Source organism: Neolamprologus multifasciatus, chromosome 22 (assembly GCF_963576455.1).
Source record: "Neolamprologus multifasciatus chromosome 22, fNeoMul1.2, whole genome shotgun sequence".
Taxonomy (NCBI): Eukaryota; Metazoa; Chordata; class Actinopteri; order Cichliformes; family Cichlidae; genus Neolamprologus; species Neolamprologus multifasciatus.
This window is the reverse complement of record NC_140459.1, coordinates 10,850,115-10,874,573: the sequence shown is the minus strand read 5'-3', so window position 1 is coordinate 10,874,573 and position 24,459 is coordinate 10,850,115. Positions and strand designations below refer to the sequence as shown.

At 39.6% G+C, this 24,459-nt stretch overlaps 1 protein-coding gene across 1 annotated transcript in view; it reads right to left on the bottom strand.

The window, feature by feature from the left end:
• The window catches only part of epha10 (EPH receptor A10), a 164,755-nt gene extending 160,442 nt beyond the window's left edge, over window positions 1–4,313 (bottom strand). Inside the window, exon 1 of the mRNA XM_085149826.1 lies at window positions 3,986–4,313. Coding sequence (XP_085005952.1) covers window positions 3,986–4,064 — 79 coding nt within the window. The 5' untranslated portion in view covers window positions 4,065–4,313. The remainder of the gene's footprint in view (window positions 1–3,985) is intronic.
• Between the last annotated feature and the right edge of the window lie 20,146 nt (window positions 4,314–24,459).

The following is a 24,459-nucleotide window of genomic DNA, read 5'->3' as shown; positions in this document are numbered from 1 at the left end:
TAATAAATATATAGATGAATTAAACTGCTTCCAAGTCAACAGAAGTATCTGTATCTAGATAAAGCTGGTTTTTGGCATTATAAAACATTATCTATGTAATTGGCAGGCAATGTACAAACATTAATCCAAGATTTTCCTGTCCTACTTAGACCAGTGCTTCAATGTTTTAGCACAACACTTAAAATCAAAGATCTGTGGTCAACATCGGTGCAACAGTGGTGTGATAACACTGCCAATGGATCTTACACATTCCATAATAATTAATAAATAATTTCAGCATTTCTAAGATTAACTGTCAATATTTTGTTTTCAGTATTTCTGTTAAATTGGCTATTTTATTAAGGTTAAAGAATGAGGTGCATATGTTACGGTTTATCTGTTGCTTATGTGTCTAAAATGCTCACAATAATTGCTCTGGGGGAAATAAAAAGCCTCACATTACTTGTGGTAAAGTCAAACTCCAGACCAAACACAATGTAGATTTTTAAAGCTGTGCTGCTGCGTACGAAATAAATGGAAATATGCAGGTTGAAGCAAATTCTTCCTGGGCAATGCAAATAGAGGTGAAGATGTCACTATGCAAGATGAAAAATGCTTTAGCCTGAGCATTTTTTTCATACCAAAACCTACTGACTTTACTTATGCATAGGCATACAGACACAAACTGGGGTAAATAAAAACATGAAAGAACCACAATTCCGATTAAGGTCTGGGATCACTGGCTGAGCTGTCCACAAACGCACCTTTTACACAGTCAAAGGGTCAACAGGTACATTGGCACAGAATTCAAGATGTAGTCTTATCTCTGTTTTAATGCTATACCTTTCTAGCATGTAAAAACCCCACTGTTACAAAAAAAGTCTCTGAAGAAATCCATTAGAAGTTCAGTTCAGTCTCAGTTCTAAGGGTCAGTCACTGCATTGTAATGAAACAGGCACTTTGGGTATGTATGGACATTGTGGATGTAGCATTAAACATGTTCGATCATAAAAACACTAAAATTGTATCACTAATATTTCAGTTTTACAATGCATTACGGTAAATAATGGTACCTGTAAATATGAAATTAGATATGGCATGCCGGTTTGGGAAGAGTGCCAGTATAATAAGGCTCTAGGTAAACAATAGACTGCTGCATGTCTGCCAAGAGCATAGTGCAGGCAGTTCACAACAGTCATTCTGATGCAGCGAGCAAGTGAACAAAGCTACGGTCCCACAAACAGGATAAACTCACAGGTTACGCTGCAGTTTCTGAGACTCTTCCACCTCACGTTTTCAATCACTCCACTCTTCTCTCGCTCTGCCTCTATTGTTCTGTATGAGGGTTGTTCCCTGTCTCAGCTTAGGACAGGATGGATGGATGCAGAGGGAGAAAGGGAGGGAGTGATGGAGGAGAGAGAAAGTAAATGAGATCCCAATGAGATGCCAAGGTGCGTTAGCGGTGAGGTGTGGGGAATGAGAAAAGAGACCTGAAGGGAGGAGGAGTGGCTAGATTGACTGTGTGTAATGCGCTAGAGTACGATGGTGGACACCCGGCTCTGCCTGTCGGAACCCCCTGGTCATATTAGTGTTTGCTAAGTCAGCTCAAGAGGTTGAGCACATACACAAGCAGGAAGAAGATGGAGGAAAAAACAGGAGCAAAAGAGAGGAGAAATAAGAGGGTCATGTGTGAGAGGACGGGGGGAAACAAAGAAAAACAGGAAGAAAGAAAATAGAGGGAGCGCTAAAGGAAGGAACAACAACATAAGAATGTAGCTGCACATTAAAGAGGCAGAAAAATGCTGCTGGCACACGAGGAGAAATGAAATAAGAGCACAGAAATACTAAATGATATATAGAACTGGGAATAACAGCTACTGAAGGATTAGAATAGGCACAAGGGAAGACCAAAAAAGGGAAACATCAGGAATGCTAATCAAAGAGTGTGTGTATATAGATATATGTATATATATATATATATATATATATATATATATAATGCAATGCATTAGTAGATACAACATTTCAAATGCCTAAACGCACAAATGCAATTCCCTGTTGAAAAGGCCGTCGTGTGCCTGAGCTTCTTGGTTAGAACTAACAGAATGCGTGTAGACAGGTGGGTAAATTGCCTCATTTAATGTGGATATAATGGGGGAAAAAAGTGGAGGGAAAAAAAATCTCCCCTGTGTTTTCCCCTCTCTCTCAAATCCTTACGAACAGCGAGAAGAATTGCTGCCAATACAAGCCTTCAGGAGCACATTGCTTTCACAGCAATTAATCGCTGTCACAACATCAATTAAACAAAAGCTAGCATCCAAATCCGGCTACCCAGCATTCCAGAGAACCAAATCAATCTGGCAATGCTCTAGAGGAAATGTGTGTATGGGTAAATGAAGAGTACAAATGTGGGCATGTGACTTTTCATATGTGAATGAGTCTCTGCGTGCGTGCCCACAAAAAGGGGCCTTTAGTACCAAAAAAATGCCACACACCATGTACATGTGAACAAGTGTATGTTTCATTAGAAAGCCTGCATGCAGGTGCAACGTGTGCATGCCAAGTGAGTGTGTGCATTTGACCGTGGGCTGCATGTGCGCCAGTTCTGCTCTAATGTGTGTATATGTATAATGTATAATGCATAATGCGTGTCAATGATGTATGGGTGTAAAGTGCATCAAGTGTGCCAAAAGTAGACTACTTTTCTCAGAGTCCATATTGGTTACTATGCACTACAGCTGCATGTTTGTTTGTGGCTTTACAGTGACTTTACACCTGAACTAGCAGCCAGAAATGCATGTCCATTCAGCAGCTTGGGTTAGGCTGAATGATTAAAATCTTAATTTGTCTACAATATCTTGGATAACTTGCTGGCGGTGAAAGTATTTACCTGTGGCAATCAGCCAGGGTGCTGGTAAATCACTGGACCACAGCAGTACCTTCCCAGCTCTCTCACACACCTCAGTGCAGATGCAAACGGGCAATTAAACAAGCCAGCAATCCACATCCTAATCCCACATCAGCATTAAATCTATATATAATCCCCCACTGAATCATACATTGTTCTCCTGCATAACCACTGTTTCATAACTTCATTTAATGCCGCTGAAGAGCCAAAGAGAGGAATTAATGCCGCCGCCTCGCTATTTAAAAATTGATGAAGAAAAATAGAAGGTAAAGTGAGCTGAATGGGGAGATTCATACAGTCAGATAAGCACTGAGTCAACATCTTATAATGCATCCCGTGGTCCGCGTCACAGCATCAGTGACTGAGTATGAAAAGACAAAGAAACCAGTTGCACAAAGATGCCGCGACGAAAGCCTTCTGTACAAGTCATATCTTTGTGGCAACAGCCCGAGGATTTCTTTTTCATAACGAGGACGGCTGTCTGAACCAAACTCACTTCCTGAATAAATCATAAACTAAATGTTAAAGCAAGCACCGGCTCTATGTGGGATCACAAATCTGTCAGAGCGCATAGTCTACACTTTGTGCCTTTACAGTAAAATCTTTAAACTTGTGCACATCACTATTTTTTTGTCCAAGTTTACCATCTAAACTCTGTGGCACTGCTGTTAAAGAGTAATCCGTTGTTTTTGTTTGCTTGTTTTGTGACAAACTAATAAACTAAAGTGACGTGTTTGTCTGTGTTAAACTGAAAGATTAAAAAAATCTGATGTATTATTCGGACGCTTGAGAGCCGTCGCTTTGAATTCAGCACAAATGCGTTTTCTGTCACACTACAGCTTTTTCAAACGCATCTATCGCTCCATTATCTGGTAATCACCGCCTTTCCATCTATCTCTCTAATGTTTTTCTTTTTCTTTTGTTTTTAATTAAAAGACGGATTTCTAAGTCCGCCAACATTAATTCCCTCTCACGCACCTGCTTCTCATCATAGGACAAGTGCAAATGTCAAACTATGTTTACCGCGGACATCTGTCTCCTGATTAAGGCTGCCGTAGCCAGTTTGGCAACAACCGATCCGTTAATTTTTTCACATACCTTCTTCTGCATTGTAGTCTTTCACTTCGTTCAGCAGTAATATCCAAAGCACCGAAATCAGCGTTTTACGGAGATCCATGTTTCTCTGGCCAGTTCCGCGGGGCTCTTGTCATCTCTCTCCAGCCTGCGCGCAACGCACCGCAGCAGAGACGCACTCAGTGTTTGAATCGAGCGAATGCCGTCTGGGCAAGTAGTGCAGGATCCGGAGAGCCACGCGGCCTATTTGATATCTCGGGGGAGGGTTCTGAAGGGGAGATTGACATCGAGCGAGCGCAATGAAGTGGGACGCGGAGTAGTGGGTACTGCAGGGTCGACCTATCAAGGAACTGCAACCTGGAATCTTCACGCCAGGTGTTTTCACTATCTAGAGCGAACAGACCCGAATCCGCAGTAGAGCTCCGTTTTTGCATATGTCGATGTCCTCACAGAAAGTGACGTGAGTAACTTTGCTGAGTAAAGACCAGGGATTTTTGGTAGTTATATCACGACGTGTGTTAGAGTTTAATGGGGATTATTTGCTTCTGTTTTCAAAGCATTTGTTCAGTGAGCAGCAATTCTGAGGGTAATGTGCAGGATTGAGGGGACGTCCTGGGTGGGAGGGTAAGGAGTCCTCGCTTAGCTGGTGTTGTTTCATTTGGATAGTGCAGGATTTTTTTTTAAATAATATGTATAGTACGTAAATGTAGCAAAGCAAGATTATATATACAACATATACCAAATATAATTTAAATCAAGCTAATTTAAATCAACATAGTAAAGGTTCACGCTTTACTTTTGGTGGCTTTGAAAATACAGAAGTATTGAGCCAGCTTAGGTGAAAAAAAATCAACTTTAAAGTTACACAGTGGGTTTTAATCTAATTAACAAAAACAGTTTAAGATATTACAGTCTTTTCCTTTCAATTAACACACTGACTTGAGATCATTTATGTAATGAAAATCACTTTCCTCCCCATGAGGGCTACATTGATTTGGTGCTACTTAAAGTGAGGAGACATGCTTATACCGTTCTGCGGCAAGCAAGTAATATTTAGCCTTTTACGAGGTTTGTTTGTGCCTCAGTTTGAGTCCTTAAGACAGCAAGATGAATTAAAACAATGAAAATACTGTTTCAAGGGTTTGCATCACTGTAACCCAAAGACTATCACTTAACAGTCTCTTGTGCCTTCCCTCACTGTCATAGCCACATGCTGAAAGACAGTGTACACACAGAATCACACACACAAACACACACACTACTTTGAATTGATCATTCTCACAGTTTAGCTTGGAAAGCAATACAGTTTATTGCAGATTGTCAAGCGAGATGCTGTTTTTGTAAAGCGAGAACTAGTGATGTGAACACAGGTTGAAACTCCAATCAATAAAATCTTTTCTGAATGCTCAGAAGCGAGGCCTGCAGGAGATTCAAAGGAGCATCCTCACTTTATACCACTATTTTTAAAGAAACGAAAAAGAAATCATCACATGTGCTTCATTCAAAATATGAGAACAGATTGATCTCGATGGCATGAAAAATGTCTCTACACAAGCAGTTCATATGATTGTTCCCATATAGATTCAGTTATTTTGATCTTGTTCATTTACATGTCTAACTGTTCTAGGTAGAATCACTCATTTTGTCACTTACTTAAACTGAAATTATAGTTGCATAAAACCTGACTTCAGAGTTCAAAATTGAAGCCAGAAGCTAAATACATAAGTAAGTAAGTGGAAAAAAAAGTAAACAGCCTATAGAAATGCCTCAGTGATATCCACCACTTTGCAGCTCTTCAGTGTATACCACCAACCTTGGCTATTTAGCTACTTTTCAAACTTTAATGACATGGTAATTAAAAGGGTAGTCAGCACACCTAATTCCCCCCTTAAGCAAGTCCTGCAACTGCCAGACATAAAACAGCTCTCTAATAAATGTAAGTACTTTTAATAGCGTGCACACACATAAGCTCCCCTTTCGTGCAATTGTATGCAAGCACACTCTGACACAGTACAGTGTACATTCTTCCTCCTATATGCTTCATAATAAGCGGTAAGAATCATCATCGCAGTTTTTACCCAGCCCCCTCGCTATTTCTGCTCTCTCTACTCGACCACAAGCTCGCGCACACACATACATATAAACACACACTCACACACAGATTATGGCCCATCAGCCTGACTGATCCTCCCCAGCAGGGGGGCTGGTAGCCTCAGCTCTGGGAGCTGATGAACATGATCATCTGTCCTCCTCTGTGGTCATTACTCACCAAGGACAGAGGCCAACAGCCCCACTCACTCATTCTGTGTCTCTCAGAGTCCATTATGTACATGCACACGATCGTCTATTTTTTGCTCTCAGTTTCACATCACATATCTACCACTTAAATGTCTGGCAAATTTCAAAGCTTAAATTCAAAATGTGGGATCACATTTGCTGTGGTTTTACCACAAAGCCCACGTGTCCTTGTTCAACTCACCTTATCATGCTTCTGTGCTGGCAACAGCCAGTGATGGGGGTATTGTGTTTTTGGCTACTCTGGCCAGCAGATTTTCATGAAAAAAAGGGGTATTGAAGGAATTTTGAATTTGACACACATAATTACAGGGCTTCATGGGTGAGCTGGTTGTATTTGGGTGGTCAAAATCCAAAGTTCAGGCCTCTGAGGGCTCAGAAGGTATGCAGCAGTGATAATAAAATTTGACAAAAATGTCAGATTGGATAAATCGATGATGATATTAATATCTGAAAAGTCAAAGGTAAATTTCGTTGTGAGACTGGTGACAATGAAAACTGTGGAGAGTGTGTGAAGAATCCACCGCCTAATATCTGTGCAATTACATTCAAATTTTAAACCTGCCATGGTTAAAACTTTCTTTTCTATGAAAATCAACTGTACCTCCTGGTCATTCACTTAGACGGCAAGCATACAACTGCAAGCGAGTTATACTTTTTTAAAGTAAGGAATATTGTGTAGTTTAGTACACACTAGGGAGTGTTTTTGGGGAGCAGGATGGTAACAATAGAACAATAAAATAAACAATATTTCCCACAATTCATGGAAGGATGAAAGAACATGTCACTAGATGGAATTATGTGCGACACTGGGGATATGATTTGATGAAGCTAAGGGCTGCAGCCTTGAAGTTGTTGCTTTTTTTCCCATCAGATTATAAAAAAAATTATCGATTCCTTTGTTCAAAGCATTAAAGGAAAAACTAAAACAAAAATAGCCAAAACTAATTGTTTACATTTGGTTAAACCATTAACCAAATGTAAACAATTAACATCTAGGATGTAATGCAGTGATATCTACTACTTTTAGCATGCTAACCAGCTTGCCTTGACTTGATCCCTTGTAATATTGCTCTGAACTTCATGATAGTCAATTAATGTAGCCTCTACTCTGCCCTCTGTCCAACAAAAGAGACAGAAGATCCAGCATTGCTGAGAGAAGATATTATTCTCCTATAATTCAGACTTTCAGTCATTTACAGACTGTAAATGACTGACACAGTAAATGCAATGTTGGCTAAAGTTCCTGGTAAGCAACACTGTAGGATTAAAAAGATTGCTCAGTGTCGTTTGCCGCATTTAGCTTCTTTGCACTACACTTATGACAACTGCAGAAACCAGACAACACTGAGGACTTGAGCCATGTTTCCCTCAGCAAGCCATGATTGTGTAGCTTCTCAAGCAAATCATTATGCTGATTGGTTGTAGAGCGATTTCTACACTGTAGTGGTGACTGTGTATGATATCAGGAAATGAAGCACAATATGCAGATATCCATGTGTCATAGAAATTAAAGAAGGCAATAAGTCAATCTAAGATACTCATTATAGTGGAATTACACTGTACCTTATTCTTACTTCAGAACACTGGAGTTTTGTGTGGTCTGTTGAAATTAACGTGTATTACATATACATATATACATATATATGTATATATAGAACATATAAATGTCAAAGAAGAAAAGTCCTACTCTTTTATTCATTCTTTTGTAAAAGTGCAAAAAGTTTTTTTTCACCCCTTTCTCCTTCTGTCATGACATGCCCACACAATGGAGGTCAATCTACAGCAACACTTCCCGGTGGCGATGTGTTTGCATTATTGATCGGAATACAATTAGGCTACCGAAACAAGTAGAAGTAAATACCTTTGTGTATACAGAGGAGGCAGTGAAGCAGTTAATTGATATAAATTCTGCACGAGCTCCATGTACACATATATGTACATGCAGTTTCATTACCTTGCAACAATTTCATGCCCAGGCTCTTTGCCGGTCCCTCCCTCTTCGCATCATCTCACATATTTTTCAAAGATGGATGAAGAGGAGCAAAGTCACCTGACCTTTTCTGTTCCTGGCCTCTTCTCCCCATCATCTCTGCAGAGCCAGCGGTAGCAGAGATAATTAGGGAAGAGGTTACTGAATACAACTGTGACTGTTTAATCAGACATTTTCCACATTATGATTTGAAACTTACCAAACATCCAACTAAATAAACACAAGGTAGCTCAATTTCTTCTTTCTCCTCCTTTCAGAGTAACCAAGCAACATAATTGTACACCACAGACATTTTCTAGTAAGGAGCCCTCTGGACCAGGACTAAACCATGCTGACTGTGATGTAGACTAGAAAATTCGCAGTTCCAACCAGGAATCTTTATTGTCATTCCAGCTTCCACCCCTCTGTCTATTTCTTTGTGTATCTGTGATCATGAAGGAAGAAAATATCCAGCAAATACTGTTTTCTTCACTATCCAACAGCTCTTGCTTGCTTCTGAGTCACTGGCTTATGTCAAACACTTCGTTTTGGAAGCTATCTCAGTTTTAGAAGTGCATGCATATAGTTATTTTAGTGATCATGATGAGGAGCACAATGACACCCCCCTCCCCTTACCACCCCCCAAAAATATAAAGAAAAATCACTTCACAGACCAGTGCATTGGAGCATTTAATAGTGGGATGTGCCACACGAGCTGTGTGACCACATGCATGCACAATCAGCTCAATTCTGGAGGTTTGTTACCTTGCAACAGTGTCATTCTTATATGCTCTTTTATCCCCTGCCTCTATGCTCACACTTGCAGACCTATAACAGAGGTGGGGAAAAATAGAAGCAACAACATCAAAGTCACATGTCTGATGTGAAAGTCAACACAGGAGCAAAACGGAGAGGGAATTATATTTCAGATTTGCAATGTCAGATTTGGCTTATACTGTACCTCACTCAGATTAGCGTAGTGACGCTGGTCATGCCCACGCCAGTGGTCTATCTGAATCAGTCAGCGTGTGTCAGCTGACCCTCCTTCATAATCCTTCTCTTGGAAGCTGATTGGAAGCTGCAAGGCTCCCTGGTTAACTATCATTTTAGATTAAATAATTCAAATCTCATAAAAGCTTAAATATTATTTAACCAACTTTCCAAAAAGGGAGAGAGAACAGCATGACAGGGAGAGAAATATAAAGTAAACTCAGGTGGGTGAGAAAAGGAGAAAAGGAAATGGAGTGGAAAAAAACACTGCATGCAAAGTGGGATCAGTAAGCAGCACTGTAAAGTTCAGGTTCACAACTGTTAACAGGAATTTGTAGGCAACACAGAAAATATCCAGGACCGGGCTGGGAATTGGTGTGGAACTTGAATTTCTGGCAGTTAAGAAGCAGTTGAAAGTGAAACTGTTCTTTTTATTGGGAGCCAGTAAAGGTGTCATTGTTTTATGAGTGTTACTCGGATGTTACAAGACATACTGATCTCATAAAATCTACAGTATATCATCAATAAAAGGAGATGTCGTTTGGAGGAGGTATAAGTCACAATTAGGGTGGTGAGTGGTTTTATTTGTGATACTCCAGTGGTCCCTCCTCCCGCACCTTTTACTATGTTACTGTAATTTCTGAGATTTAAAACGATCTTAGGAACATGGTGGCTAGAGGAAATGTAGGAGAGGAAATGGAGTAATGGAAGGAGACAGTGAAGGGAGCAGGTGTTTTGATACCAGTAGGTACCACGTCCCAGACATATTGTGCCATAGCTGTGTTTGTCCCCCAGGGTGGACTCCTGCAGATTCTGCCACTGAAAAGGTGTTAATGTGTCGCTGAAAGAGACACGCACATATGCGTTACACAATCATACGAGAAAAAGTTCACACACATTAACAGACCCACACATATATCCCAACAGCCACACTCACAGCAGAGGTGGCAGAAGTAGATACAGATTGTTTTAAACAGACACGGGGGAGCAAGCGTCACTCTTTGCTTTATGTGCACAGAATCATCATTCCCTTTACGAGATGATTAACTCCCAGGCGCTAATCACATCAACATTTCATAATGAAATTAGATTACAGATACGCTCTAACAATATCTCTGGATGCATTGTTTTTATCGCCTTCATTAGTATTTCTATAATAGCCTGTTTGTGATTTGCTAGTGGATTTATTACAATAATACTTTTCTTTTATTAATGCAAATGAGATAATAACTTGGGTTTGTGGTCTGGCTTTAAATCAGACGTGTTCACATGTGCTGTGGAAGTGACAGAGGGGAAATATAAGGTCACAGTTCATAAACTGGACTCATTGCAACATTAAGAGTTTACACTAGCTTTGAATCTTTATGTCAACCTTATTGCAGAAATATGTCACACAGGTGTCTTCACAGCATGTCCAGGGGTAAAATAACCCATGAGAGGATGGCTGTCATTAGCTGTTAAGTCCTCGTGTTGCAGTTAGTTCCAGGTACAGCAGTCTTCTGTGTTACTTAAGTTTTTTGAAATTACTGATGTTATATCAGGACATAATGTGGTCTCTGTGGAGAAAGAAGTATCCAGACTTTTTTAATTAAAAGTACCAGTGCTGTGCTTAGCAATGCAATGTTACATTGCTGGGAAAAGCTAAACATTTCTTTCTCGCAAGCAAAATCATTGGTCTGCAAGGAAGACCCTTACACATGGATGAAAACATATTTGATGTTAGATGTCTGAATAGTAAGCATTTCATTTACCCTCATTGGTCTTTGCAAAATTCATTTGAAGATTACATTTCTTAACTTACCTGGAGCCCTTTTCATGTATCTGTTTTGGACTTATAAAATTATACTCTCTGGCTGTTTGCTCAAATGAAAACTTTTAAATTAGACAACCCAAGGGTCTCAATAGCACTGCTGTGAGGTTTGGTTGTGTGTTTTGCGCACACAAAAATTGCGCCTCTGACCTGACATTTTTGTCTTAGATCATCAGGCAACTGGAATTACAAGGAAGCACAGTGAAGTTATCTTACTAGTCACAAACAACATCCTACTTACACCATTCTGCTTCCAATTATCTGAAATTGGCAGCACAAGAAAATTTAAAAAGCCAATAGATATTTTTAGTCATTACTTTATCTTGGAAAATATTCAGAGTTTTGGCAGGGAACATAGGCATTAGAAGCAAATCCTGTTCTTGTGTCCGTGACAAACTTTTTCATCTTATCTTCCTTTCATTCCTCATTTTACATTCATCCAGTGAACAGAGAGACTAAGAAAGAATAAAAGGTTGCAGATTGACGCCTAGAAAGAAAAGGCGTGGAGAAAAATGTAAATAAAATCGGATAGAAAAAGAGGACACAGGAAAGGCCGGGCCAAGCCAACTGTCAAGTAGCCATGTGGCAGTTTGCAGATAAGGCCCGTGACTAAGTAATCAGGAATATACAGTGTGATCTACTGCTCACCAACACATTCCCGGATATGACATCTGCCCGGCAGCCTCATTTCTCAACCACAGCAGGCCGATTCTGAGGCGACTCACTCGGCAGGAACTGAATCCGATAGCGTTTTTCCAAAGGACTGTTATTCCAGCCGCCACAGCTACTGTGCCAGTATTTTTAAATATCAACACAGATAGCACAAACCTATCATGACTTCAGATAAAGTTCAATTATAGAGTTTACACAAACTGCCTTAGTTCATATGGAGCTGCGCGTGTGCCTGTTCCTCTTTAGCAGGATGATCCTTTTATATTTAAATTGGTGCGTGTGAGTGTGTGTGTGGTAGTTCGGGGTTGCAGGGTGGTTTATCAGACACTGAATACACTCTGTGCAGGTGATGGGAGATTAGGGAACGCCACTGTTTCCAATTTTTAGAGCTGACTTCAGACAGCCAGGAAATGGAACAACTGTGACATCTTTTGCTTTTTCTTCACCTTTTTTTGTTCCTTTAACATTCCCCTGCCCTTCTCTTTCTACTTCCCTCCATCTTTCTTCCTGACTTATATTTATTTTCTACATATCAGTTCCTCTAGTTCTTTTTTTTTGACTGTTGTCCTGTTAAAATAAAGCACACATATGGCGCCATTCAAACCTATGGTATCAAACCTTTTTTCTCAGTAATCAGAGAGATCCCAGTAACTATTGGTCAGATTCTTTAGGTGATGTGAGAGGTTTTTTTTCTAATGATGGATAAAATGTGAAAGAGTGGAGGATATGAAAAATCAATTGAGTTGAGTGAGGGAAGTAGAAAGAAGAGATAATGAGGAAGCAGTGGACTGACTTTGAAAAATGTGTTGCTTTGCCAGCAGAGGCTGGATGTCTCAGGAGACACCAATAGGAATTCATCATAAGAGACAAATTATATGGCAGTACTATCCCTCTTTAACTTATATATGTACGTCTCTGTGTGTGTATGTGTCTGCACTCACAAGCTATAACAAAAGAGTGTGTTGTATGTGTTTAATTGGTGATTTTAGAAGTTTGTGTGACTGAAAATCCTTCAATACATGGTTATCCCTGTGACTTCTCAACGGCAGTAATACTTAACCTTCACATCATGATACAATGCAACAAATGACAGATAAGTGTTTTCCCATGAAGATTCGTATTTTATTGTCACCTATATAGATATTGAACCGACTCACACTATTCCCAGACACTGAGTGAAATGGAAGTATGCAAAAATGTTTATATGCTATGTAAAATATAAAAAAACCCTGAATTTAATGATTTGCAAATCATTATACTCCAATTTTCAAGGTCCGAGATGATAACAAATACTGTTCATCTGGTGGAGGGTATGTAATATTGAAGATCTTAAAACACTCAAGGATGCCAGGAGCAACATTCTGTCCAGAGGCAACGTTTCTGCAAAGTAAGAAGACCACTTTCTGAAATTTTCAGGGCAAAATGTGTTCCTTTCCCTGCTAGATAGAGGATTTCAATTTACTCAAAAAGGCATCCTTTGTCTTTTTTTTTTCTGTCATAGGGAGGCAAGTTTAACACCCAGGCTCTTTTAATAAATGAGGAGCTATTCTCTCAAAATCCTTGGAGAATGTGGTTTGGCATTGTCCTCCTTAGCTAAGAAAGGCTTTCCCTGAAAAAAAAAAGAGACGTAATCTAGATGTTGCCATATGTTTGTCGAAAGCCTGCATATATTATTCAACATTACTGGAGTCTTCATAGATGCGCAAGTAATTCCTGTCAACTGCTTAAGTGTGTGTGTCCAGAAAAACCAGTGACATTTCTGGATCTTAACCAAGATACTGTTTATAATATATTCATTTTTGTATCACATTACTGTTTGTCTAAAGTTGCTCTTGTACTTCATAATAAGTACATGTTGAAGATGACAAAAAATCGGTTTCAATATCTTTGTGCTATTTCCAGTTAAAAGGTGAGTTTTAATCACATCATTGCGTTCTTTTTACACAGTTTTTAATTTGAATTTTATATAACAACTTTTTATGAAATGAGTCTGTAATATCAGGTCAACAACAGCAGCTTCAAAAATCATTAAGAAACCATAATATTACTTGCTGAATGAACCCCACTGTAGCATATATTAAGGTACAGCAATTCATTGTGTGACACGTTTTGTAATTAAGCAGCTACCTAATACAGGGCTCAGGATGTATAAATTAGATTACAGCTCCACAAATCAAGGGTATTTTAATAATATCATCACTGTTGCAATTAAGGCGTACAACTTTATGCTCCAAAAAGCCCCTTCCCCACACACTCTTCATGATGACCACAAATTAATTCACATGTAAAGGCTTCAACATGTACAGCGGCACAAATGTCTTGTTTATTAGACAGTAATTTTAGTATCCCGAAGAAAAGTAAATGATTAAGTGAAGGGTTAAACAAATACACTCTTTTTTTGATGTAGCACATCAGCAATATAATCAATATGTTGGAACGTGATGACGCTAACAGCAATAGCTATGACAGTTAATACTTAATTGTGTGTATATGTGAATAATGGCTTTTAGGTAACAATATAATTTACAGAAAGGTTCAAAGAGCCACATACATTTTGCGACTTGATGGCTGGTTGCTTGAGGGGAGCAAACGACCTCCTTGGGGGTCCAGCAGTGGCTGAATACTTGGTAATAAAGAGAAAGAAATGGACAGGAGAAGAGAAAGAGACAGCCACATAGCTAAAGTCTCGAAGAGAGATGAAGCACATGAGGGTGTACGACCAGGGTCAAACTGTTTTCATCACCCCTGTTTATTCCCCAGTGCAAGATGATGAAGACTTTAAATTGCACTAAGATTGAATCTTTAAAGAAATGTATATAAATATACTGGTTGGAGGCTGGCAATAATGCTTGTCGAAGAGGTCTACTTAAAGCACAGACCAATCTCATATCAATACACTGCCATAGATTGGGTTGCAGTAAGCACTGAGGTATTCTTTGCTATTATCTGGAAGCGTAACAGATAGCAGATCTTCTTTTTCCATTTCTATTCTCAAAGAAAAAGAATCACTAGAGGTAGATTACAGCTGATAGCCTTTTGGAAAAACAGAAACCTCTGAATATAGACTCTATCCTGCTAAAGAAAAAAAAAGAAAAACAATTTCTGTCTGACTGCCTGCATCATTCGAGCTACATCAAACTTAACTACTGTATTGATGACGACCTAAGCAAAGTTTGGGGCCGTTTGGATGAGTGAACATCTAATTTTGTTGCTAGGCAGAGAAATTTCTGACCTCACAGATGAGGAAGGAGCTTAGGTCAACTGGCTTAAGTCTCGCAAGCCCAAAACCCTATCATCAACCATCTGTTAACCATTGGTGTCAAGGGGAAAATTTATATTGTCCAACCTCGTGTGAATGCTTGATTGATTGAATGTGAAAGTGATCTCAAAGAGCTACACGGTGCTGCACCAATAACCTTGCGACTAACCGCTAGCAGGTTGCTGTAGTCACTGGTAGTTTGCATGGATGATTCACTTCAGTTCCATTTATATATCACCAAATTATAACAACTGTCACCTCAAGGGGCTTTATATTGTATATTGAAGAGTAAAGACTCTACAGTATGAGACATCTACTGTAGAGTAGTACAGTAAATGTACTACTCTACAGTAGATGTACATCTACTGTAGAGTAGTACAGTAGATGTACATCTACTGTAGAGTAGTACAGTAGATGTACTATAAAACCTGCTGGCTACTTGACTATGTAGAGAAACAAGAAAGATGGTGGTGTAGTGTGACCTTGCTAATAACATATTGTGACACTAAGCACTGCACTAGTATGATTATACTAAGTGTTAGAAGAGTTTTGATGCTTTCGTATATGTGAGTTATAAAGGAACTGAGACTATTTAATTAACAAGTTCATGAATACTACATCAGTTATTGTTTTGCTTGTCGCCTTGAAGGTACAGTAGCGTTGTAAGTACCGCTCTCTAGTTTTTATAGATTGAAAACTAAATTTAAATCATAAAAAAAGAAAGTGCAGTCCACAAGGACATAAGAAACCACACCAGTTACACCACTGAGGCCAATAATAACACATCCAGCCATCTCCATAGTGGTTTTATACTTCACTTTATCATTGACTCAGTGCATCAACAAATATTATTACTATTTGCTGTGAGTTTTTTTTTTTAAACCCCTTTATTAATATTTGTGTTACAAACTGCCATCTAATTAAGGAGATAGATCAAAATTACCTTGGGTAAGGTTGAGAATTTGTGGCTGTACTCCACGCACACACTTGAATCCAAATTATATTATTATAGAGATGCCGTGATATGAAATTTTAACATTTCTAATTAAGGAGCTATATCACAGTAACCTTGGGTGAGGTTGAAGATTTCTGTTTGTGTTGGTGGAACAAGTAAGTACACGCTTTAATCAAAATTTCTACAGGGATACCATAATATGAAATTTAGTATTTATAGCTCAGAATAAGGTGGCAAACTCAAGAAAAACATGGTGCATATGGCATTCTGATTGGAAGAACCCATAATATGAAGATTAAAAGCGAAAAATGTCTTTAAAACACATCAAAGCTAACATAGCTTATGTGCTGCATGGCAGCTACAGCTTCTTGAACATTCAAAACTTCAAAAACCGCTTGTACAGATCTGACGAGGATTTCACCTTTGCCACTTAACCAAATGTCCACTTGCACAGTTTGTTTGGACTTTCTATCAATCCCTAAAAGACAGTTGTTCAGTCACAATGGATAACTGTGTTGACATTATCCGACAACATCCAAACAGACATAGACACATACAGCACTTAATACGTTGCTTTATTTACAAGAGTAAGATGAGCAGGAATGTCAACAGCTTTGAACTTCCTTCCCAAACATCCAGCATGCACGCTGATGCCGCTCAATTTGGAAGGGACAACAGTGCTATTTGCATAATTGATTGCACCTCCAACCTACAGAACAGGGTACAAACAGAGGAGAAAAGCAAACAGACTGATGATGACATTTGTTCTGGTGAGAGGATAGTGAGCTGTCTGAGAGATTAGTAAGCTGTGATGTAAGGTGAGTGGGGCAAAGGATGAAGAGCTAATCATATGCAAATTCAAAGCAGAATATTCATGCACTCCAATTGGGGTCTCTCTTTGGGATTTCTCCAGGCATGTGAATGAAAAATTGTTCCTCAAACTTTGGCTGAACTTTCCTTACCCTCCCTTGTCATTAAATATGTAAGGCTGTGTTGCAGGAAGCCAAATTTGGGTTGTGTAGACATGGAATAATCAGCATTTTTTTTTCTGAAGTTTATGAGGCGTCACAGTTTGGCACACAGTTGTTGTTGATATCTGTTTGTGCAGCATGTTCATACCTGGATGTTTTTCTTCTCATGAAATTCCAAGATCCTGTTTGTGTCTTATGTGTGCACATCATTTCTGGCATGCGCACATGCCTTGAGGTTACATTTGGTTTTCAAAAGTGCTTTAATAGCATTTTTAGAAGCTGTGTAAAACTCACCTCTACACCTGTACATTTAGAAATATTCGTTAAAAAGAATGCAGTTGGTATGCAGATCGTCTTTGCTCTAAAAAGATGAGCAAAAGGCCAAATGAGGCCACCTGAAAGAGACCTGGATTTGATTAAGGACCACATATCGAAGTGGCCCAAATCAGAATTCACAATTCCTTAAAAAACTGACAGTAAGTACTACTAAGAGCAATAAAATCAGATTTGGTCCACTTTTGCTCAGTCTGAACCCAAGAGTGTTGTCCCATCTGTCTAAAATATATCAAGAACATATTTCAGCGACTTTCAACATCTTTTTAGAAAGCACTGAATTTACAGCATTGGAAAATAGTTACATTAGATTGCGTATAAAAGAATATTGAGACATTTTGTTTTCCCATTTTACCCCGAAAATGCTGACATCACATAATTCAAACTGCACCAAGTGATGCCCCTTATTCGAACCAAATGATCACATAGCAAACCTTTGTGGAAATATTTGCTGACTCAGTGTTGACGCTTTATTTACATCCATCTCTATAATTATGCCCCTGAGCAGACAGTCATAGCCTCTGTAATTCATTCATCTAAACACTGACAAATATGCACACACACCGGGTAGATGCATAAACGTCCAAATTATGAGCAAACCCGCACTCACTCACATTCACATATAGACTCATAAATACATACGTGCTGTCTGACAAACGCATGTAAAAAAAAACAAAAACCCCAATGTTTTGGCATCCTCCCGTTACCAAACCCTTTACTCATCTCCCACAGGCATAAACACATCTTCTTCTGAATCCTATCACACAGTTAGTAAAATTGGTAGTTGGTCTTTTGTGGGTTTTCTTCTGGTTTATTTAATGTGTGTATGTGTTTCTCATTATCACTTATTTAACCAGAAGTTCCTTCAGCCTGCAGTTTAGGCCCTCTTCAAGATGAGCAAAACATATTACACCAGCTGTGCGTCTGATCAAAGTAAGAACGTCTGCTACCTTGCCTGTTGGAGCATGAATAAAAAGGTAACTCTTCACAAAGAAATAGTTTTCTCATTTTCTGACAGTCAGCTTCATCTGCTTTCACCTTACCTACCTACCTACTGCTGCTACTGCTGGTCTACATGATAATTAAAACAGAACACCACAGAGTGGCTTTTGTTTTCACCTTGTGAGTCCGTGTACACGTGTGCCAAATTGAACTTAAAGCATTTTTTTCGGAGCTGTCTGACTGTTTCAAGGAGCATGCTATTTCTCACTGTGTTATCGTGAGCATGTGGTGAATACCTGCAATTATGTCCCAAAGACATTGCACTTATAGAAAGACACACACACAGACACACATTTGTACTTGACTGGCTTCATTTGTGTTGCATTACTAGAGCCACTCAAATGATCACTATCGTATCCTTAGACTAAAAGGACACTGATTATGAAACAGAAAAGCAAAAGAAAAGAAAATCAGTGCATCTTCTTGATTAATGCCTAAGCTATTAAGAATTATTACATGTTATAACCACACTCTAATTTAATTCAAGAATAAAGTCATTTTATACAATTTCTTTAAAGAAATGTGTATCAAAATGCTGAAGTATCAATGGTATTTATTCTCTTATTTCAACTATAGAGCTTCAGAGGTGTAGAGAAGCATATTCCCTACCCCATGCATTTAGTCTTTATGCTAAGCTGGACTTAGCTTAAAGCAGCATTAATGGTATTTTTAGTCAGCAGATGAGCACTGAAGCTGCAAACGACATGTTATCATTTAATTGCTGAGGAGAATTTTCTAGCAATGACACATGGAGCCACAATAGCAGCCAGCTTTCAGTTGTGAATCCTGCTAAAGAAGAAAAGCAGTAGATTTCTCATCTACACAAGACTGTTTTTATTGCCTGGTAAGGCTAAAGCACTTTTTTATTTATGAAAAGTTTGGGGTTTTATTAAGAAACTGTTGTTTTAGTAATGCTCAACTCATTTGGCCACTGGCAATTCTTGGAGGCAGAAAGACTGGGGAGTCACAAAGAATGGTAAATTTTACTGTTTTCCCTTGACCATGGTCATTAAAAGAGAATCAAAGAAAAACATCTTGAATCCACTGAAGAATTGTTTTTTAAGAGGCTTGGAATGACATGCTGTACCTGCCAAGTACAGATGTACCTGTAAAGAAAATTTTAAAAAGACAAACATGGTCACAAATATTTATTAATTTTTTTTTTTTTAATTTACAATGTATGACATTAGCTTGAAACACTCATGACTGTCCTTTTATGTAGCTTCAGTGGTCAATTTTTTTTCAACATACTGGACTGACTCAGAATTAATGCAAATTACATTGTTATATAAAGAACAAGTCTTCTTTCAGGTAAGTCAGGGACGACTTGTACGCGACTTCACAGACAAGGTACGAGAATATGTCAGGCTATGTCAGTAGCGGTTGGTCTTCAGGGTTTCTGCTCCACGGCTGTATTTCATACGGGTCCACATTTTCAATGCACGCTATTTTCTGCAAGTACCGCCGCTTCGCCTCTGAACGAAATCGGTCTCTATACAGTCCAGTCTCTTTTGAGCTGCTTTTAAGCATCTTGTAATCGTCGTTCCAACACAGTGTGTTTGTTTTGATTCGTAGACCCCGAAAATGGTGCCGCGCTCCCACAATGCATTGCGGCGTGACGTCAACTCCAAAGCCCTATACTGAAGCAATACATATATCTTCAAATACAGCCTTTCCCTGCCACAATCTGCTGTCAAGTATTCACATATCAAAATAAAACTGGTTTAATGCTTTGATCAGATGCTGTTTCATCACACACCAAGATGCAAGTAAGGGTACCTTCACACAGAAGAATAGCCTTTGCAGGTGGAAAAAGTAGATTAAAAATATGATCTTTATTATCAAAAAACAAATAAATAGGAATTTTTCATCACCTGTCACATTTACCATAACTAAACCAGAACAACTAAACCACCAGCCCACCAAGCCTCAAACTCCCAGTAGACTGGCTAGTGTCACTGTCTGCACACACCTACAAACACACGAATGCATTCATTCTGTCTCACTTGCAGCCGAGCTCTCTATCATATTACTCTTCCTCCCAGAGGCCAGAGCATGAATCTTCATTCAGAGCGATACGAGCAAAGACGGAGAACGTGATCGAGGGTACACAATGGCTGCAGTGAGTCAGTGTTTGTAATGCGATTTGTCACTCCCTCTGTTCTCTCTCTGATGTGATTACGAGACGGGCTTTGGCCGGCCGTGTCAGATGAGATGGTGGTCTCTGATAGGAGAAGCAAAGCAGAAACCAGGAAGTGCTTGGCCTGCCTGCAATCTGTCACCGGACCAAGGAAGACTGGATCCGAAAAAGATGACCACTGCAAAACATCAAGGTATATTTTGGGGGGTGTACCTCAGTGAGTGTGTGTCTGAATGAATTAAATATAGATGACAGCATTTTTTGTACCCCCCTCTCGCTCTCTCTCTTTCTTCTTCAGACATACCTATCACTTGATGTTATCTCTTTTGCCTTGTGGTGTTTTTTTTTAATTTGAACTTTTATTGTATTTTTATATTTGCCCTTCTAATCTTAAATTGGAAATTTTACAAAGCACTTTCATCATTTTTTTTGTTTGGTTTTAAAGCTGTGGAAAAGGTGTTGTCTTTCTCAGTCAGAGGCCACTTTGGTCAGTGGTGATGGGGATGGACTTAAAATGTTCATATATAAAATCTGAATATGTCAGCCATGCTGAGGTAGACGCACCCATCCAATTACAGCTAATCTACTAGTGGTGACTTGCTGACATTGAGTGCTGAACTATATTTTGCCAGAAATTGTTATTCTCTGGAAAATTGGATCAATTTTGCAAATGATATTCATTCCTTCTCGGTTCTGCATACCACAAAATATTGTTATATAACAATATTTTTGAATTTTCAATAAAGATGCTCAGTGTGGTTTGTTTTCTCAACAATACAATGCTCTCGCCGTCTTTTGAAATTGGCCCTCGGGAAGCTTGGCATTTTATTTCTTTGTCTTTTTTGGGCCATTTTCTGCCTGCACCAGATCGTGACCAGTGTAATATTTGAGACAAACCATTGTCTCCATTTTCTTCAGCTGACAATTAGCACACATAAATTAGCCACACAATGGTTGCCAGTGGGACACAATACTGAGAAAGACCTGCATGTACCAGAGAGAGACTGGGTCTAAAGAGCTCCCTCTCACTCCCTCTCCTTTGGCCTCTCACAAAAACATATCTTCCCCCATTTATCCCATTTTCTCTGTCAATCCCATCTTTTTTATTTCAGTCTCTACTCTGGCCATTTCCACCACACAATCTTTCCACCTCTCTTTTGCCCTTTCATTTTCTCTGTAAATCCTCCTTATTTTCAATCCCCCTTTTTTGTCATCTCTCACATGCTCAGTGCTCCCTCCCCCACTTCATCTCTCTCTCCGACTGGTGGCTTAGAGGGTAGTTGGCAGCTGTGACCAGGGTAGATTGGATGGACGAGTAGGGGACTGGTTATGGCTGGCATGGCTCTTCCACTTGGCAAAGGGAGCCACGGGTAAATTGGAAAGGTAACCTGCACCCAGTGCCAGTGCTCAAGGTTAGCCTGGCTCCACATGGGTGCATCCAATTGACCCCCATCTGTTCAGCAGGGGTAAGCTATCCCAGTCTCAAGTATACCAGCCTATAGAGTATAGAGACTGTCACACTGCATGTGTGGCACATGTATACGCTAAGCCCGATTCTTCTACAACAAACACAACCATCAAACACAGTCATAGTCAAGTCCTGTCATCCAATAGACATTAGCTGGTTAACTTGGGTTCATAAGGCTATTGTTATGCATTTAAAACAAAGCGAGTTTAACTGCTTAATTATGATTTACTTAAAGTATTCATCACCTTAAGATTATTTATTTATTTACTTTGTGTACATCAAAACATAACAGGACAGTTTTTTGACAGCATTAAATCAACTGATCAACCGATCAATTGATACAAAGACATGATCTCTGACCATCTTGTTCTCTCATTGCATCGCACACACAAACCGTCAGCTTCATCTCAACTGAATCCCTCTACTGCTTGTGTCATTGTTCTTTTGTTTACAGCGACGTGCCATCACAAGACAGTCTGCACAATATCACATACATTAGCACTTTCGAACTGCTTGGTTAAATGACATGGAAGTACTTCATCCACACAATCACCCAGCACAGCTGGTTCCAGATAAGGCGTGTCGTCATTTGCAGAAATGTAATTGCAGTGCACTCGCCCACAGGGGAAGTAAGTGGTGCAGTAGAGGTAGGTGGAAGTGGATGAATAAATAATGGATCTACTTCAACGCTATCTTTAATCCTCGCAACCCCCCCAGCCCCACCCCACATGAGCTGACCTCAGGAGGTAAAGGCACGCATACTGGTCCAAGCTAAATATATACTCTATGCTTTGCTCTAACTGCCTCGTTCACGTTGAAGCACTGAAACTCTGTTTTCTTTCTCTCACACGGGCCCTCAGGATTCCACAAGAAAATGAACATGCAGGGCCATACCAGCATAATACATACATACACTTACTTAGATATACACGTATGTGCACACACTCCTTTGGAGAACAAAGCTCTGAAATCACAGCGTCTTTGCCAAGAGAACACGAGGCTAATATTCCAGACAGTATCTGCTGTTCTCTGTGGTGGAGAGATAACGCCTTGGCCAAACATTAGAATCAACAAGCCAGAGAGGTCATAGCCTCACCTAGGATAACAACTGCAGAAAAATGTTTATCTCTCGCTATCAGCATGTCAGCCACTCTCACCTCCCTCCCCTTCCCATCTACCACCTTGCCCTCAGCCACCTTCTTCCCAGGCTTGCACCCTCGCCTGCATGACCTCCATGAATGTGCACCGAAAAATTATTCTGTCAGAAAATGCTGGAGAAAGACTAAGGAAGGGGTAAAAAAAAAAAAAAAAAAATCCAATAAAATAGAAGAACAGAGGGAGGAATCCCATTTTCCACCTGCCATTCCCAGCGCTGGCAGCATAATAGCAGGCATCCCGGTGTTGGGATAAGCTGTGATAACAAATAGCTCAATCTGCTCTGTGTCTTCATCTGCTGTTCTATCTCGCTCACACAAACAAACCCGCAGAATTATGATTAATGGTTAGGACTGAGGCCTGTCTCAGGTATGAAAGATGATCCAGCGTAGATCTTCACACAAAACACCGTGGTGAGGTCATGTGCCGCTTGATTTCTAAGAAATTACGAACACAAGAGGACAAGTAGAGTACACTGGTAGAGTATATTTGGATGACAGCGGGATGGTTACATTCACAAATCGCAAAATCACCTTTATTAGTATAAGTGAAAATGACCCAGAATGTCTTTTTAAATTGTTCTATATTAAATATAGGAAAAAACGGAAATGAACCAACACTTTTTTTACCCTCAGCCAGATATAGATCTGAATCCTGGTGTGAAGCAGGCTGTTCAACAGACTATCAGTGGAGTAAACGGTAATAAAATTCTTCTAACAAGGCTCTTTTATTGCCTTCCTACTGTTTTCATCTCATTTCAGACTATTGCCTCATACTCCTTAATGGCTTCAGATTCAAATTCCCCTTAATGAGGAGAGGAAGAGACTGAAAGCACAGAAAAACCAGTGTCTGATATGAGCTGCCAGTGATACTGGCACTTGGTTAAAAGGTCAAGCCTTTCTAGGACACACTGGATCAGGCACACAGAAGGAATCGCCATCAAGAAACGACTGAGTGCAATTTTTTGAGTTCAAGGGACTACTGGCAAGTTTTTGGGGGGGTTTCTTGTTTTGTTTTGTGTGTGTGTTGGGGGGAGGCGGGGTGCTTTTAAATTGACATTTTAGTTAAAACTCTCAGTTTATAAAATCTTTTAATCTATCAACACGCATCCATGTCACAAAAACATTATCTGTGAGAGAAAATGTCAGTAACAAAGTTAATTACAGCCAAAAGGCCAATTTTTCTGTTTTACTTGTTCTGTATTGACAGAGATGTGCTGCAGGGACACTGATGGACATGGGCACTGAGCATTTGTCATCCATCAACTAGTGAGGACAGCCTGCTGTCATCACTTCATGAGGCCCATTAATTTCATTATTTCGCTCACTGTCTGTCTCTCTCTGTTTTTCATCTCAGCTTGGATGTGGTGTCTCACAGTGACCTAAATATCTTCTGTCCTGCGTTGAAGACTGGAGAGAGAGAAAGGTTACAGGAGGGTTGTGGACAAGCACATAAAGTCACAAATGCATACACACA